At 36.6% G+C, this 19841-nt stretch overlaps 1 protein-coding gene across 1 annotated transcript; it reads left to right on the top strand.

Annotated features, from left to right (window-relative positions):
• Window positions 1-854: 854 nt before the first annotated feature.
• Window positions 855-5847, top strand: LOC148604033 (uncharacterized). The gene is made up of 2 exons (XM_088549380.1): window positions 855-1273; window positions 4735-5847. Exons 1-2 carry the CDS (start codon window positions 923-925, stop codon window positions 5443-5445), a joined length of 1062 nt encoding a protein of 353 aa, XP_088405506.1. The 5' UTR covers window positions 855-922; the 3' UTR covers window positions 5446-5847.
• Window positions 5848-19841: the final 13994 nt, after the last annotated feature.

Below are 19841 nucleotides of genomic sequence, written 5' to 3'. Positions count from 1 at the left end.
GGGCAATTTAGCCTCCTGTGGCGGAGCCCTATGGTTCCTACTCCGGGAGAATACCACAGTAGGGTTCTTTAACGTGCGAGGAACGTGGCACCACTATGGTTTGCGGTCAGGTTTTTCGTATTATAGCCTGACAACCCCAGCATGTAACACGCCAGGGGTACCCCATTCCACCACCTGGGGCACACAACCCATTTTCTGTGGGGAGAGCGCCCCATCACCCGGCTAGGGTTCTGAGCACTATTTAGTCGCCTTTTACGACAAGCTTAGCGCTGCTGTAGTCCTATTCTTTTAACACCAGGGACCTGCACGAGGCCATATTAAATCAGGACCCGTATTACAATGACATAATATGAAATAAATGAAGATTGTTTGCTTGTTTGTTGTGGTTTAACGTCCGATCAGCAATATTTCAGCTAAACTTAACGAAGAAATACACATAACTACTATGGTTGCATACTCATCACAACGAATGTTGTTATCTAGCTATTCTTCTATTGAAAGCATGTTGACAAGCGATAGAGATTCCTGAAATATGCATTTTGTATATACTTAATGACAACTTCAATGCTAATATATTGAAACAGTAATCAAGGGAACCAAGGTTATAGCGGTAATCATAAGAATGTAATTCAAGGACGAAGACCAGACATGGAAAACAGACATACATAACAAAGAACATAAAGTAACTAAAATCATACATACAAAGTAACAAAAGCAAATGAGAAACTCGGACTCCGCTAAAAAAAAACTGGGAGCATGGACCAGGTGGAAAAAATAATAGATTGATATTCGATTTACTAAATTAAAAAAAGACAAATCATAATCTCAACCATGCGTAGTAATAACATTCTATTCCTTATTAAATTGTTATATACATTAAAATTCTCTTGAATAACACATGTTCGATAAAGAATAATAAGCAATGAAATTGCGGCTATATGTAAAAGCTTACAAAAATTGTTTTTTGATTTCGACGCTTTTAAGTATTAGCTTACTGTGCATACTTTCAAGTCAAAATTTGACTCAATGGAATTATGAATTGAATTTACGGTTAAACGAAAAGCCTCTCTTGTATGGATCTGATTTACACTATTCAAGATCTCAAGATCAGACTTTTCTTAATAATTCAGAATCTCAGACTTACAGTAATCTTATAAATGCCTACTTAAACCTAACAGCAAAGCCTGTAATGATAACAGTGGTAAATGATGGGTATGTGACATTAGCACAAAATTGGTTGTGCAATACAATCAATATGGATATACATGACAAGGTATTTGTATTAACTTTACTAAAATCATTATATAAGCCTTGTATGAAAATAATTTTAAATAGAGATTCAGTGTTTTTTTTAGTTTGCATTTAGATTAGAAATCGATATTTGTGTTGAAGTCCTTTTTTATATTCCCGAATATGACTTCGTTTACAAGATTTTAGACAAAGGGAAGTAATTTTCTACATTTTTATAATCCGACAGACTGGTTTACTGTAAATTTGAGGAACGGACAACAGTATACTTCAGAATCAAATATTTAATTGACTAGAGCAGCAGTAAGTACTTGAATACTTTTGAAAAACTTATTTCAAACTGTTCAGGTACTCACTGAAGTGAAAACAGTTTAATTTTTCAAGAAAAATATATACTATTTTCTTTCTCCAAACCGTCAAACCGGTTGTGTGTTGATGGGTTATGTCCTTTAAAAAACTAAAACGGCTTGCATTCCGTAAAGATGAAAAACTTTTGAACAACAGGTATATTATCATTATAATGATTCATTTCAACAAGAAAAAATTTAATCTGTAAAATAACGTTGCCGAAATATAACTAACACAAAATCACGTAATAACTGGAAAAAAAATTAAACTTTTTAAGTTCTAGTCTTAATTATAAAATATCAATTTAATGAATTACGATTTCCTACAAACAAAACTTGTTTACGGTTTAGTTTATCAACTACCTGCAATATTATTTCAAACGTATCTCCTGTTTTAATATAAATAATATAAAATAAAGAATAATTGTAGAAATAACACAAAAATTAAATATCATATTCAGTATAAATGAAACAGTATAGTAACAAAGTTGGACGCATATTACCTGATATTATTGAACCCGAATAAACTAAAATCTAACATAGTCGATTTTTTTGTTATTTTCACTGTTACTGCAATATTGTCTTTTAATATACATTTTTGTTATCACCGAACATAGTTTGCAAATATCCTAATATAGTATTTTCTTTGGCTGGAAGAGTAATTATGGACGAGTACCGAATAAGGAATTTCGAAGTTTTTAATATACATAACTAACATACAGCTATGTTATATATCGTTGAGAAGGTCTTTTTCGTACTTTCAGAATTGCCTGGTCGTAAAAATGGGAAGTAGTCACAATTTTTTTTTAAACTGCAAGAACATGAAAAGATGAGAATTTCAAAATCAAATTACATTTAAATAAAGAAGTCAAGTTGTATCGCAGCTTTATTCATTTTTAAATTTACCTTCCAGAAGTTCTCTAGAATTTAAGAAAAAAAATACATAATTTTGTAAAAACTAAACTTGTTGGGGTCTCCATATTTAACGAGCGGCAAGTTTTTTATAGCCTTATAACATTAAAAAAACTTATGTTTTCGTCACAGGACCATATTGATCTATTTTTAAAACCTAAAATCTAGGTTGATTCGTCCATTTATTTCCTGAAATGCTGTTTTTTAATAACAAATAGTGTATATGGAAGCTTCAGTTCTAGACGCGATTATGATTTCTGTCTTCAATATCCTACTTTGAACAAAATGGCACTTGTAAAATCTTTAGAGACTTTGCCTTCTTTATCGACACGGTTTATTACATGACTTTTGATGATGAATCTTGCAACGTAGAAAAGGAACATTTACTTGAATTCCTTTTGAATATATAAAGAAAAGTTAAAGTTTGTCCAAATGCATTGTGCCATTGCTTACCAAGATTCTAGCCAGACTTTGCGTTGGCATCTCTTTGTAACTTCGCTATATCGAAGGTAATACTTTTCATACGCTTTCATAGAATTTGTGCTACATATAACGAGGTTAGATTGTAGCTGACAACCTTTGCATGTTTGTACTTGATATATTCCCACTGTTTTCTGCCAATATGATGTCAAAGTTGACATGAATGCTGAAACAGTGTCAACTCAATAGTTAGTACCGCATTTCTTGTTTGTGAGGAGGTGAGCCCAAATAAAAATTAAATACTTGGCAACGCAATCAAAGAATCATCAGTTGTCGATTAAAAACCCAGCGAACAGACGAAAAAGTTTCACCGTTCTGTACGGGTGCACCCCCGTGCAGGTCCGGGTGTAAAAAGAATAGGCCTGCAGCAGCGCTAGGCTTATCGTAAAAGGCGACTAAATAGTGCTCAGAACCCTAGCCGGGGGCTAGGGCGCTCTTCCCACAGAGCAACTGGGATGTGTGCTCCTGGCGTGTTACATGCTGGGGTTGTCAGGCTATAAGACGGAAAACCTGACCGCAAACCATAATGGTGCACCGTGTTGGGAAAGATGCCACGTTCCTCGCACGTTAAAAAACCGTACTGTGGTATTCTCCCGGAGTATGAACCATAGAGCTCCGCCAAAGGAGGCTTAATTACCCGACCTTACACATCCCTCTCTTTTTCTAGTGGCAATCAAAATTTGTCGACCCTATTATCCTTGTGTCCCATCCCTTTTTTTCATTTTATCATCATCATCATCATTTCATGTTCATATGTCATCCATTTCATGTTCATCGCCTGAATTGCTGCTCGGGCGTTAAACCCCAATAATCAAACAACCAATCATATATGAAATTTCTGTAATCTATTTTAATTAAAAAAAATGCATGTGTAGTGTGAAAAAGATAATAAGAGTTATTCATGGCAAAGCTTGATGAAAATCTTTCTTTTAATCACTTCAAACATCATGACGTAATTGCATTCGGATTTCTCAAGGCTCATCTTGTGATGTTATGATATGTAAACTTTGGAAGAAACTCCTTATCGTGGTTGTTTTTGGCGGATTTTTGACATTTGATGGGTTATTATGATATACTAGATTTAAATATACATTGAAATAACACTTTAATTACTTAGGGATACGTACCTTTCTTGTATTAACAGATTTTCATAGCCGAATTTGCCGAAATGTCTTTAATTTACCTTTTATTTTTCGCCTGCAAATATCTGCAAGTGCGCATGCAAATTTATTTCAAGAATACCCGTGCTTTTTCCCGGTAATAGAAGCCCAAACACCCTTTTTTTCTGAATCTTTAATAATAAGCAAGAAATTTACATAATTGCAAAAATCGTTCGAAATTGCTTCGTTCGTTATTGCGTCCGGTGAGGCTAGACAATGTGCACAATATTCCTTTTCGAGAAGTCCTAGACTCAGTTACAATTATCAACGATCTTTAAGTTGCCTAACATTTACTGCTTAGTTCATAACGATACATGTTCTTCCCTTAACTTTTACATTATTGAATCGATCAAATAATACTTTTTTTGGAAATATTGTTCTTCATAATTCATACGGACACAAAATATTTACGTAAAACGTCGCGTAAAAACAACTTCTGAAATGTCGACTTCGATCTGGATATTATATAGTTACCGCATAAAACTTACAGGTTTTATTTTTCAATCGGTAAATTATCAGCATTTTCAGTTTGTTTATTGTATATTAGGTTAATTAATTTAAATCACTTTAACTACCATGATTTTCAGGTGTTAATGATTGCAACCAGTGAAAATGTTCGACAAAAACTATTACAGATGACTGACAAGATTCATGTAGTAACAATACCATTTGATGAAGAACTACAGAATCACTTAGAATACAGTCATGTTGGATATTTAAGATTAATGGTGTTAAGAACTCGATTTATAAACATGTTATTGCAAAGTAATATAGAAACGTTCTTATTCGAATGCGACTTTTTATGGTTAAATAATCCACTCGAAATAATGTTTTCTGCAAGAAAGACGTATGATATTATAGTTATATCAGATACAGAGAAGGGAGAAGTGATTAACGGAGGATTTTACTATTTATTTCCAACACAAAAAACAAAAACTTTGTTTAAAAGATTAACCAAAATGATGGAAGACTTTGGAAAAACAATACAGCATTTGAATTATACAAAACCTGTATCTGAGAGTAAAAATGACCAAGCTTTTTTAACTCATTTAATAAAGAATAGCTATGCAGCGGTTAAAACATTAGTTTTGCCTTTCCGTAATTTTCCTAGTGGTTTATGGTACAGAATGTCAGCTGCAAAGACTAAATCGTGGAAACCAATTGTTATACACAATAACTGGATTATAGGTAATATTAATAAAGTGAAAAGGGCTAAATCGAAAGGTAACTGGTTTCTTACAGATGACTTTAAATGCAATGTTTCAAAAGTAAAGGAATTGATGACCATTGCCATATGATCTTTATGTTAAACCTAGGACAAATGCATTTAAATGCTTTTCTGTATAATGATTTGTTATATTGCTATTGCATCACATAAAAATATAGCCTAGCTGGCCGAGTGGTCTAGGGCGCTGGACTTTGTGCAGGCGGTGTTGCCATAGATGTCACAGCGGTACGAGTTCGAGTCCCGCGGAGGGAACGACCAAAAATTTGCATCGCAAATTTGACAGTTCTAACACCGTTGGGAATTGTTCAGACCTTTCTATACGTTTAAATATCTTCCCTGTATCAATTTGATCCGATGGAGCAGTGTAGTGAAAAGAGTCTCACATTCTGAGACGTTTGTATATATATATATATATCATTCAATAATAGAAATCATGTATACAGATTTATATAGTTGTCGAATAAAATTCCAACACGGCTATTTCATTTTAAATTTCACAAGTACTTTCACTGCTTGCACAGATCCTCAGGTGAATGAATACATATAGTAACTTGGTAACGTTCTTGTGACGTTAAGTTATAATAGAAAAACATAGGAACGTTAAAAATAGAAAACGAAAGTATAAAAATAAATAGTATAAATATAGATTTATAAATAGCCATTGATTCTTTAATGTCCATTCAATGCCGCCTTGAATTTTTTAATAAAATTTCTTTCCTTTATTTCTCTTAGAGAATCCCCCCTGTGGATCGCTATCCTTGTCGTGGGAGGGGGGCTTGCGTGCCTCAGTGATCCTAAGAGCTATGCCAGCTGGAGTTTTTTCTCCTGGTAGGGTTACCCATGCTGGAAATGTCAAAGGTTAGTGTCCAGGCTAAAGCGATCCAAACATCGACCGTGGGCCCGGTGTTTAAAATAAAAAGTGGGTTCACCTACTTGTTTGCCGTGAGTTGCAACCCGTGAGTTATTGGTGGGCGAGGAGGTTCTAGTGGATGAAGGTCGTATCTAGACTCCAGTCGTGACGTAACCCCCGTGTCATCGATGGCTGCATGATCGAGGATACGGCTGTATATGCCACTCGGCTCTTAGGTCATCTAAACGGGAGATTGGATGGACCCAGTTCGATCAATCGGCTGGTCACGCCATGCCCTTCATTTGTCCACCTGCTTTACTGATGGCATTTTGTTTGATCCAATGTTTCCAAGATTTTCAAAAGCTTACAAATGGCAAATGAAGAAGGCGGTGGCTCATGGGTCAATCGAGTAGTACGCTGTCTATGCGCCATTGATAGATACGTTCTGTTCGAGTATGTCGTCTCTGGAATCCCTGATGCTATCTGCTGGAAATCCGTAGAGTCCTAGCATCGTCCGTGTTGGCACTCGGTGGCGGGTGGGAAACAGAGACGATGAAACTTATGAAAACTTAACATGGCGACAAATAACAACGGGGAGTCCAATGTTTCTTATTCAAAAAAAAAAGAAAAAGTGATGTCTGCAATTCTTCTGACGAAAGTGATAAAAACTGGCCAAGATTTATTGTAATTTCTGCAAAAGATAAAGACAAAAATGTTAATGACCTTTCTCCTTTTTTAATACAGAAAACTATCAAGGGTGTAGCTGGTGATGTTAAAGATACAAAGAAAATAAGATCAGGAATTTTAATTGAATGCCTCAGACCTTGCCAATCATCAAATTTGTTAAAATTAACCAGGATTGGTGACCTTGATGTGGTTTCATCTGCACACAAGTCACTAACTCAGTCACAGGGTGTCCTTAAATACCGAGGACGAGACCTCGACGCCTTGACTGATTAAGAGATCTGTGAGGAACTGAAATCACAAGGCGTTAAGTCAGTGAAAAGGTTTACTTCTCGACGTGCAGATGCAACCACACCAATGAGAACAATCCTGTTAACATTTAGTTCCACTTCAGTGCCATCTCATGTCTACATTGGTCCATACAGGACAGCTGTCAGTCTGTATATTCCTAACCCACTTCGGTGTTTTAAATACCAGAAGTTTGAACATGGAAAGGGCCAGTGTAGAGGAAAACTGTTTTGTTTCCGATGCTCTGAAGAAGGACACGAGGGAATCGACTGCAGAAAAGATCTGAAATGCAGAAACTGTGAGGAAGCTCACATGTCATCATCTAAAGATTGCCCTCTTTATAAGAAAGAAATAGATATTTTAAAGATAAAAACTAAAAACAAAATTTCATATAGTGAAGCTCGCCAGAAGTGGTCCCTTTCCAACAATTTTCTTGCACCTGCAAAACATTTTATGCTAGTGTTGCAAAGCGTGCTTGTCTGTTCTCGACCTGCTGAGGTGCATACGATCATGAGTTGGAAAGAGGATATCAATGGTCTTGCCAAACTGCCCACTGAGGTATCCACCAAAATAATGAAACCATCCAAAAAATAATTAGAGGAAATTAAAAAGGCCAGAGCTAAGAAATCTCACCAATGTTCCAAGACTCAGTCATTCCAAAATTCCGGATCATCTTCAAAATCATCTCCATCATCACAACAGTCATCGTCTTCCAAATCTCAACAGAAGAATGTCCAACGCCCAAAAAAGTTGGGGAATTTCCGTGTGGAGGACTTGGAGAAATCAAAGTCTAGGCGACAGATTGTGTCGCCTGTGGTGTCGGACTCGGATTCCGAGTCTGACATGGAAACAACAGATCATTGACTTTGTCCAGGTGAAAACTGGCTGGGTCTCGACCTTGATCAGATTGACCAAACAGATCCTGTTGCCATGAAAAAATACAAGGAGCAGCGCGCCCAGTCAATTCAAATTGACCTTAATGGTGGCAATCGTACTAGAAGGTCATCGAGTCGTGGTCGCGGATCCAAGTTAGAGAAAATATCCCCCATTCGTCACCAATAAAAATGGCCAAATTACTTCAATGGAATTGTCGAGGTTTAAAGGCTAATTTTTTGGAATTAACTCTTCTTGTTCAGTATATTTTACCAGTTGCATTATGTCTCCAGGAGACTCATTTAAAAGAAACGGATCAAATTTCCATAAAGGGATATACAGTGTATAGTACATTTGCTGAGGCAAATGAACGAGCTGCGGGTGGATCTACCATTTTTATTAGGGACAGAGTAATACATAACTCAGTTTTTTTAACTACCGATCTACAAGCAGTGACCGTTCGGTTATTCCTTGATAAAACCATAACCGTTTGTTCCATTTACATTCCCCCAAATTCAATTTTGTGCAGAAATAAATTAGTTGATTTGGTTAAACAGTTGCCCAAACCATTTATTATTTTGGGTGACTTTAATGCTCATAATCCTTTATGGGGAAGTAATCATACGAATGATAAAGGTAAAAAAGTTGAGAAGCTCCTTCAGCAAGAAAATTTGTGCATATTTAATGACGGATCTTCAACGTTCCTTCATTCAGGCAATGGATCGTATTCTTCTATTGATTTAAGCATTTGTGATCCTCTCGTACTTTCAGAGTTTACATGGCGAATTCATGATGACTTGTGCGGGAGTGATCATTTTCCAATTATTTTGGAGCATTTATCCTCCAACACGGAGCAACGTCAACCTCGTTTTAAACTTGAGAAAGCAGATTGGGCTTCATTTGAAGCCCACTGTTTTGAAGAATTACGATTAGAAACGATGAAGGATGTAGAAGATCCCATTTTATTATTTAATGAAAGACTGACATCAATTGCTAATAAAACAATACCTAAAACCTCGACAAATCCACAAAGGCCTAGTAAACCATGGTTTACTGATGTGTGCGACAAAGCGATCGAAGAACGCAAGGCCATCGCCGGTTTGAAAAAAATCCTACACCAGCAAATCTGTCAAACTTCCGAATATTTCGAGCAAAAGCTCGACGAACATGTAAACAAGCCAGACGAACCTCTTGGAAAAATTTTGTTTCTAGTATTAAATCTCACACTCCCCTCAATAAAGTATGGAATTTTATTAGAAAAGTAAAAGGAAAAAATTCGAATTCTTCAGTGAAACACCTTAAAGTTGGTAATACCACTCTAACCACCGAAATAGATATCGCCAATAAGCTAGCCGAAACTTTCGCTAAATATTCATCCTCAACTAACTACAAACCGGATTTTCAAAAAATTAAATCATCTGCAGAAAAGACAAAATTAAACTTCAAGTCAAATAATGCTGAATCCTACAACTCTCAATTTTCTATAGAGGAACTAAAATCGTCACTGGCTAAAGCCCACGATACAGCTAGTGGGCTAGATAATATTCACTATCAACTTTTGAAACATCTTCCTGATCCATCTATACATACACTTCTTGCGTTAATGAACGAAATATGGACTTCTGGTAACGTTCCGTCCATCTGGAAAACGGCTTCATTTGTCCCTATTCCAAAATCAGGAAATGATCATACGGATCCTTCAAATTATCGCCCGATCGCATTGACAAGCTGCGTCTGCAAGACAATAGAACGAATGGTCAATGATCGCCTTGTGTGGTTCCTTGAGAAGCACAACTTACTCACTAATATTCAGTGTGGGTTTAGGCAAGGCAGAAGTAGTCTTGACCATTTAGCCCGGTTTGAAACGCTCATCAGAAATGCATTTGCTAAAATGAACATGTTGTGTCGGTCTTTTATGATTTAGAAAAATCCTATGACACGACGTGGAAATATGGTATTTTAAAAGATATATTTGATATGGGGTTGAAAGGAAGACTTCATCTGTTCTTGTCTAATTTTTTGTCAGATCGTCATTTTAATGTAAGGGTAAATTCGACTTTTTCTGAGGAGAAGGAACAGGAAATGGGAGTTCCTCAGGGAAGTATTCTTTGTCACTCTCTTCAGTATTAAAGAGAATATTAATAGTTTAGCCCAAGTTTTGAAGGACAATATTGACGGTTCCTTGTATGTAGACGACTTTTTGATCTGCTACAGGGGACAAAATATGAGTAATATTGAAAGGCAGTTACAACTTTGCCTCAAAAGAATTGAGAAATGGGCTTTGGAGAACGGGTTTAAGTTTTCTACATCTAAAACTGTTGGTATGCACTTTTGTCGAAAGCGAAAGCTGCATCCGGACCCAGATCTCTTTCTTTATGGTAATAAAATCAAGATAGTAGAAGAAACAAAATTCCTTGGTTTACTTTTTGATAGTAAACTTACTTTTCTTCCCCGTATCAAATTACTTAAATCTAGGTGTCTTAAGGCACTAGATACTTTAAAAATGGTGTCCAGTACCGATTGGGGTGATGATACCTCAATTTTATTAAATTTATATAGATCTTTGGTTAGGTCTAAACTTGATTATGGATCTATTGTTTATGGTTTCGTCAAAAAATCTTACCTTAAAATTTTAGACGCTGTTCACCACCAGGGGTTGCGACTTTGCATTGGTGCCTTCAAAACCTCTCCTATTGAGAGCCTTTATGCCGAGGCAAATGAACCATCGCTTGGAAACAGACGTTTGAAATTAGGTCTTCCATATGCAAGTAAACTTATGGCCTAACCAGATAGCCCTGCCTACGACTGTGTCATTAATCCTATTTATGTCGACATTTATCGAAAACATGAAAGCAAAACCCCTCCTTTTGGAATTCGAATAAAACCTCATTTGGAAGCAATTCATCTGGAGACCAATACAGTGACACCTGTTGTTACTTCGAAATGCCCTCCATGGGAGCTTCCACACCCTTCCTTCATTTTTGATCTGCGTGAATATAAAAAGTCCGATACCAATCCTTTATTTTTACAACAAAAATTTTCTGAAATTAAATTATCCAGATTTTTCGACGGTGTATACACATGGCTCAAAAGATGGCGATAGCGTTGCATGTGCTGCTGTCCATGGTGACAGAACTGTAACTGAACGGTTGCCATCAAGCGCTTCCATATTCACAGCTGAAGCTCGAGCCATTTTGTTAGCACTTAAATTGATTACTCAATCTAATCTGTCACAGTTTATTATTTGTTCTGACTCTTTATAATCATTATGCTGTCTTTGGCAATTAAGAATCACAAACTGAAAAACACTCTTATTTTACAAATTTTGTATTTTATTCATCGACTTCGGGAATTTGATAAAGAGATTGTTTTTCTCTGGGTACCCAGTCATGTTGGTATTCAGGGGAATTCAGTTGTAGACAGGGTTGCCAAAAAGGCATTAAATGAAATAATAAAGGACGTTAGTTTGCCATACACCGATTTTAAACCTTTAATAAGGAAATATATTTTAAAGATGTGGCAGGACCGATGGGACGGTCTTGAACACAACAAACTCAATTCCATAAAACCCGATCTAGGCGTTCATCAATCCGGGTCGGGCAATCGCAAAGAGCAAGTGGTCATGACTAGATGCCGCATTGGACATTCTAGATTTACACATGGCCATTTGCTTGTTGGTGATCCTCCACCTGAGTGTATCCCATGTGATTGCCCTTTCTCTATCAAACATGTTCTTCTAGATTGTGTGGATTTTGCCAACACCAGGCAAAATTATTTTGACTGCGCCAATATGTTTGATTTGTTCAAGACCGTTTCATCTAAAAACATCATCGATTTCTTGCGGGACATCGGTTTATTTAATAAAATCTAAATTTGATACCTTCCTTAGTTTTTCAATATTTTAAATGTTTTATCGAAGTTATGTTTCTATAAGTATTTTATGTCTTAGGTTCACCTTTTATGTACCTTTTTATATGTAAATAGCTGCTTGTTTTAATTTCATTATTTTATGAAGAGACTTTGATCTTGCTTTTAATATTTCCATTTCATTCAATGTTCTTGCCGTGATATGGCCCTAGTCGCCGAAACGGCATTAAAAGATAACAATCAATCAATCAATCAGAATACTTAATACGTAAGTGTGCTGATGACCTACAGTCTGTAAATAATAGGGCACTAGATTTGATTGAGCTATTCTCTCCATTTCTGGTTTGAGAACAAACTTTGATAAAATTCATGTTAAATGGAATGGGCCTATAAGGAGCTGTGAAAAGGGGCTTTAAACAAAATCTGCGGTAAAGTGGAATCAGTCAGGATAATTTAATCCAATACCTCCTTGCAAAACCAGATAAATATATCTACAAGTTCTCTAAAACTCTGGAAAAGATAAAAAGGTTACTAAAGAATTGTTCGTTGAAAAAAAATTTCCCAGTTGGGAAAGTTAAATATTAAATCTGTGGTTTTACCAATTTTAGTGTAGTCTTTCTCTGTTTTGCCTGATCCTCCATGGCATTTTATGAAAGAAATCTAAGACATCTTTTATAATTTTCTATGGAATAGTAAGATCGATAATGTAAAGCGAACCACAACTGTTGGAACTAAATTATTTTTGGGATTAAGAAAATCTTGGATCCTAATAATACTGCCCCTTGGAAGGTGTGGCTTGTTGATAATTTAGATAATTTTGGCCAAGACAAATGGGGTGCACTAAACGTCCATACATATCAATTTAATACCTTTGGAGAGTATAAATATTATAAAATATTATAAATATTCCGACATCTATAAAAGATGATCTGACATCATCCAAAAAAGATATTTCAGCTAAGCTACATTAGCAAAACAACAGGATAACGATAAGTGACCAATCCAATTCTCTCGCTTTTCTGAACCAGATATGTTTGTAATAATTTACTTAAGGAAGGCGGACATTTTCTCTCCTGGCAAGAATTTAAAGTAAAATATGATATAACCATAAATTATTAGACTACAATAGCTTTATATATGTTATTCCACAAACGCTGAGGATACGTTTATTGGATAATAAAGTTAACAGAAATGACAGTATAGTCAACAAACAATATTTTTTGCAATAAAGTTTTGAGACCATTTTACAACATTCTGTTGAAAAAAGTTGGTGTATCTCCTTCAAGTGTTATGGTCGTTATCATGAACTCGTGGATCGTTATGGTGTATCCATCAGCACCATGAAAACTGATTTATTCAACGGGTCATAGTTTTCCTTCCCTCGTTTGTCTACCCCGGACTTGACTTTTTAGTGCAACTCGGCGGGCGTTTCTAGAAAAGCAGAGGACGCTTACCCTACCGGTGCACCTGGTCCATGCTCCCAGTTTTTGGTGGAGTCCGAGTTGCTCATTTACTTTTGTTACTTTGTATGTATGATTTTAGTTACTTTATGTTCTTTGTTGTGTATGTCTGTTTTCCATGTCTGGTCTTTGTCCCTGGATTACATTCTTTTGATTACCGCTATAACCTTGGTTCCCTTGATTACTCTTTCAAAATCATACGCAAAATGGATTAGCAATTTAGATTTCTTGCATCCTGGGATTCGTTTGTTTGTTTGTTTGGGTTTAACGCCCGAGCAGCAATATTTCAACTATATTCAGACGATCAACATGAAATGGATGATCAAATGAACATGAAATGATGATAAAATAAAAAAAAAAGAATGGGACACAAGGACAAAAGGGTCGACAAATTTTGATTGCCACTAGAAAAAAGGGTGATGGGTAAGGTCGGGCAATTTTGCCTCCTGTGGCGGAGCCCTATGGTTCCTACACCTATCGAATACCACAGCAGGGTTCTTTAACGTACGAGGAACGTGACATCTTTCCCAACACGGTGCACCACTTTGGTTAGCGATTAAGTTTTCCGTATTATAGCCTGACAATCCTAGCATGTAACATGCCAGGGGTACCCCATTCCACCACCTGGGGCACATATCCCAGTTGATCCGTGGGCAGAGCGCCTAGCCCCCGGCTAGGTTCCTGAGCACTATTTAGTCGGCTTTTACAACAAGCTTAGCGCTGTTGCAAGCCTATTCTTTTGAAACCCGGACCTGCACGGGGCGCGCGTGATTCTTGTGCGTGTGTCATTTGAACTATTTACATAGGTGTCATTTTAACTAGCACCCCTTTATTCTGATTTGATGATAAAAATAGCTCCTATGTAGATTAATTTTACGGAATAACGTTGTAATTTCGTTTTCTATGCCAAAATCAGTTTTCCTTTTAATTTTAAAAAAAAAATCAGGAATCAATACATGTCGGAAATAATTGGTTTCTAACAATCGTACATTATTTGTAGTTATAATAGAATACTGCCAAAATTTCAAGGACTTTCCGAAATGGTCGGGAAAAAGTTTCCCTAACTATGATAGCTTTTTATTTTTCGTTAAAGAATGAAAATTGAGTAAATTTTACCCCAGTTTTATGGAATTTCAATATTTGCATACTCCCATTCAACAAATATGGACTTTTTTACATAAAAATAACTTTTTTTCATATTCAGAGCAATTGGATGGTATCGCATTATCTAAGAATTTAGTATATTGTACACCAATTTTATGAAATTTCAATATTTTCTTACTCCACGACCAATAAAAATGTTTTCGTAATGTACCATGTATAATAAAATGGTCATTTTTAATATCAACAGTGCAATATTTTCTTTTTCAGACAAAAAAGATTGTATTGCATTAGCTAGAATAGCTAAATTATTTCAAAATCAATGTTTTTATCACAATGATCAAAATTCAACAAACATGGACATTTTACACATAACAATAGTTTTATTTATTTCATATTGAAACACTATGAGTGTATGAATTTTTCTTCAATTTTAAGAGTAATAAAAGGAACCAAGGTTTTTAGCGGAATTCAAAAGAATGTAATCCAGTCACAAGACCAGACATGAAAAACAGATACACAACGAAGAACATAATGTAACTAAAATCATACATACAAAGTAACAAAAACAAATGAGCAACTCATACTCCACTAAAAACTAGGATCATGGACCAGATGCACCGGTAGGGTAAGCGTCCTCTGCTTTTCTAGAAACACCCGCTGAGTTGCTCATAAAAATCAAGTCCAGGGTAGTCGAAAGAGGAAAGGAAAACTATGATACGTTGAACAAATCAGTTTTCATATCGCAGATGGATACACCGTTCCGATCCATGATGACGCCCATAAAACTTCTGTAGTGATGACGTCAATCTTGTAGCAAAATAACCCTGTTCAAGAGCCATATTTGTTAGAATTCTAGCGCGATACAAAAAGTCTGGGTAGTTTCGGCAAGCTCTGGCATAACGTATGAGTTGTGATATGAACACTTCATACTCAGGTGCTGAAGGGATGGTGCCACAAATGAAAGAAAAGTTGACAATTATGAATGAAAAGTCATCACGTTTGTCGTAAAGTTTGATCCATAGTTATCCTTTATCTCAAGTATTTATTTGGGGTAGATGCGATGCGTCGAATCCCCAGAATTAGGATGGTTTAAAGATAAAACGTCATCTTCATAGCGGAAACTGAGGTTTAGGGATCTAGCTAAACGACATTCGTTCTTTTGGATCAGATCAGCTATAAAGTCAGACCCATTAGAGTGAAGGCTATAATACGAAACATCTGAACGCAAACCATAGTGATGTACCGTGTTGGGAAAGATGCCACATTCCTCGCACGTTAAAGAACCCTGATGTGGTATTCGATAGGAGTAGGAACCTTTGCGCAATCAAAATTCGTCGACCCAATTATCTTTGTGTCCCATCCCATTTTTCATTTCATCATCATCTTTTTATGTTCATTTCATCATCATCTTTTTATGTTCATTTCATCATCATCATTTTATGTTCATTTTATCATCCATTTCATGTTTATTGCCTGAATATAGCTGAAATATTGCTGCTGAGGCGTTAAACCCCAATATTGAATCAATCAATCAGTCAAGTGATTTACAGATATCACAAGGCCTACAAGGGAAAGAAGCTAGTGTGAACCGATGAATGCAACCAGGCTAGCCAGGATCAGACGGCCAGAACACACGTACCCATATCATGGAGAAGATTTCATCCTCGATACAGATGCCAGTAATGTAGCAGTCGGAGCTGTTTCATCCCATGAAATCGACGGCAAAGAGCGAGTCATAAAATACACGCACGAGTAAGGCCCTTTATCAACATGTTTGTTTGTTTGTTTGTTTGTTTGTTTGGGTTTAACGTCCGAGCAGCAACATTTCAGTTTTATTCAGACGATGAACATGAAATTGATGATAAAATGAACATGAAATGATGATGAAATGAAAAAGGGATGGGACACAAGGGCAATGGGATCGAAAAATTTTGATTGCCACTGGAAATAGGGAGAGGTGGGTATGGTTTATAAGCGTGAAGAATCCTGCTGCATTACAAGGAAACAAATTTAAGCAATTGTGATGTCTCTAAAGACCTTTCACCAATATTTTTATGGTCAAAGAGTAATTAAGGGAACCAAGGTTATAGAGGTAATCAACAGAATGTAATCCAGGGAAAAGACCAGACATGGAAAACAGACATACACAACATAAAGTAACTAAATCGTACATACAAAGTAACAAAAGTAAATTAGCAACTCGGACTCCACTAAAAACTTGGAGCATGGACCAGGTGCACCGATAGGGTAAGCGTCCTCTGCTTTTCTAGAAACACCCGCCGAGTTGCTCATAAAAAGTCCAGTCCGGGGTAGACAAACGAGGAAAGGAAAACTGACCCGTTGAATACATTAGTTAAGGTTAACACTAATACATTTGTACTAATACAAATAATGCTGTAGTAAGCTGGATGAAGAACTTGAAAAATCATGAAATGAAAAAAGGGATGGTAAACAAAGAATAATAGGGTCGACAAATTTTGATTGCCACAAGAAAAAGCGACGGATGGGTAGAGTCGGGCACTTTAGCCTCCTGTTGCGGAGCCCTACGGTTCCTGCTCCGGGCGAATACCACAGTAGGGTTCTTTAACGTGCGAGGAACGTTACATCTTTCCCAACACGGTGCACCTCTATGGTTTGCGTTTAGGTTTTCCATGTTATAGCCTGACAACCCCATCATGTAACACGCCAGGTGTACCCCCATTCCACCACCTGGGGCACACAACTCATTTTCTCTCTAGGCAGAGCGCCCTAGTCCCCGGCTAGGGTTCTGAGCACTATTTAGTCGCCTTTTACGACAAGCTTAGCGCTGCTCCAGGCCTATTCTTTTGACACCCGGACCTGCACTAAAATCCACTTTTCTTGGATGATGGAAGTATAAAAAAAGGAGATCAAAGTACAGATGTTTAGAATATATAGCGCTACACAACGTTTTCCTTATATATTGTTACGTTTGTATTATGTACGCTTTTTTATTTGGAAGACAACTTGAGACGCGTTAACTTCATTCTTTGCTTTTCGCCCGTTTCGCTACGACATTAGGTGCCGTGATCAAATGCACGATGGCCGCAAAATTACAAGGTATTCGTGAAGGACACAGGAGAACTGTTTCAAGACTGTGGCAAAAGTTCAAAGACGCAAAAGCTTTGAGATCAGATACAAACACTTAAGAGATTGCTGCAATTTTGAAGGCACTTCAGCGAAATAATATACCACTGAATATCAACGGCAAAGTGGTAGATGCAGTTTCTGAAGATGAAGTAGCCGAGGAAATTCAAAATTCAGATGAGGACATGTACGATTTAGAATCCACGATACGGAATATACGAAAACGTCTTTCCTCTATATTGCCCAAATTCTACACTGAATCAAGTTCTGCTGTAACTCATTGTCCACTATACAAGTCTCTTTCATGTATGAAGTTTGAAAATCCACTATTTCTACATTTGATGAGCACATTTTGCTGTGGAAGATATTTGTGGTCTATTTGTTAATCCATCATTTACCGAACTCCTTTACTCATCGAAGTCCAAACTTTTTGTTATTGGAGAGCAGTTTTTGAACGAAGCACTACAAACTAAAGACGGATTTTCCCCATCCTATGTCAACTACCAGGTAGCTGTTAGATTACTCATAGAACGTAACAAACAAAGGCGTATGATTATATATACCGTCATATGAGCTATGGTAGACATGCCACCGCAAGAAAATAATGTTAACAGTCTACTCTATTTTTACAATAAAGTAGGAAATAATATCAGAAGCTTAGAAGTACTCGATACATCAATTGATACTTCCAAAACCTCATTGATTCCCATTATTCTCAGGAAATTACCATATGAGGTTAGAATGAACTTAACGAGACAGAACGGTAGTGATTCGTGGAATTTGGATACATTACAGAAATGCATTCTAAAATAAATAAACATTCTTAAAGCGTGCAGGGAGCCCAAACAACCGCCGAAAAATTGGTTTCATATACGTCTGTTACCAATGAAACGAAGCTACCGATTAGAAGTGAGACATTATGTAAAAAAGCCTAGTTTCCTTTGGAAGACCAACCGTATGTGTTTTGTTGAGTTATACATGACCCGTCGCACTTCATAATGATAATTCAAAACCACCAACGGCTAGCAATTATAGATAATAAGAGACATTGTCGAAATTGTTTCAATGCTCATCAAATAGAAACTTGCATATCCAAATGCAATTGCCGCTACTGCAATCAGAGACGTCATAGTGGTTTATGTATACACAGTTTAGAAATAGACGTTGCAGTAGATTTACAACAAATATGATAACGTCGCAATATCTCATGTTCAGTAATGACTGGGTATAGTTAATGTTTTCATTATTTCATTGTGAAAAGTCAGTATTTTCATTTTATGCTTAGTTTTTGCCGCCCGAAGTATGTTGAGAATATATAGCGCTACAGAACACGAAAACGTTGACGTTATTTACATGTATTGTTACGTTTATATTACGTACCGTTAATTACGCTTTTCTATTTGCAATACAACATTCGACACGTAAACTTCCTCCTTTCCTGTTCGCCCGTTTCGTTACGACAAGAAGATGAGAGGATCTCACCCTTGCAGATTTCCGAAGAACAGCAACCAGAAACCCTTACTGAAGGTACAATGAGAGCTACAACACGAAAAAAACAACCTGAAACTTTTAGTAGGATCGGAACAATCATGGATAGGGCAAGAACAACTAACAGACGAAAGCATATAACCACGACTTTTTGCGAAAGAAAGCGGAGAACCGAGACCGGTTTGAAGTAAAATATCACCGAAGGGTACCAGATTAAAAACCTTATGGGCACAGTGGAACAGATTGGAAATATGAGGTTGAATGCTCGATAGGATATTGTAACATGAAGAAAGGAAAGGTTCTAACAAAGAAAAAAAGAGAAGTAATGAAGCTTTGGCATGACATACAAACTTCTGGTCACTCAGGGATGGAAAGATGCAAGAAAAAAAAAATAGCTTTCGATGGCCAATGGAGGAATGGGGTACCCCTGACGTGTTACATTCTGGGGTTGTCAGGCTATAATACGGAAATCTGACCGCAAACCATAGTGGTGCACCGTGTTGAGAAAGATGTCATGTTTCTTGCACGTTAAAGAACCCTGCTGTGGTATTTGATAGGAGTAAGAACCTTTGCGCCACAGAAGGCTAAATTTCCCGACCTTACCATCCCTTTTTTTAGTGGCAATTAAAATTTGTAGACCCTATTTTCCTTGTGTTCCATCCCTATTTTTATTTCATCATCATATTATGTTCATTTTATCATCCATTTCATGTTCATTATCTGAATATAGCTGAAACATTGCTGCTC

The sequence above is a fragment of the Perna viridis genome, chromosome 10, assembly GCF_037379345.1.
Source record: "Perna viridis isolate PV_CMFRI_1.1 ecotype Kerala chromosome 10, ASM3737934v1, whole genome shotgun sequence".
Taxonomy (NCBI): domain Eukaryota; kingdom Metazoa; phylum Mollusca; class Bivalvia; order Mytilida; family Mytilidae; genus Perna; species Perna viridis.
This window is presented reverse-complemented; position numbering and strand designations above follow the sequence as displayed.

Excerpts from the sequence above, each read along its gene's own strand:
- LOC148604033 (XM_088549380.1), top strand. The coding sequence starts at position 923 with ATGAAATTGCGGCTATATGTAAAAGCTTACAAAAATTGTTTTTTGATT. Across the intron at positions 1,274-4,734 it reads ATATGGATATACATGACAAG|GTGTTAATGATTGCAACCAG; the intron begins GTATTTGTATTA and ends CATGATTTTCAG.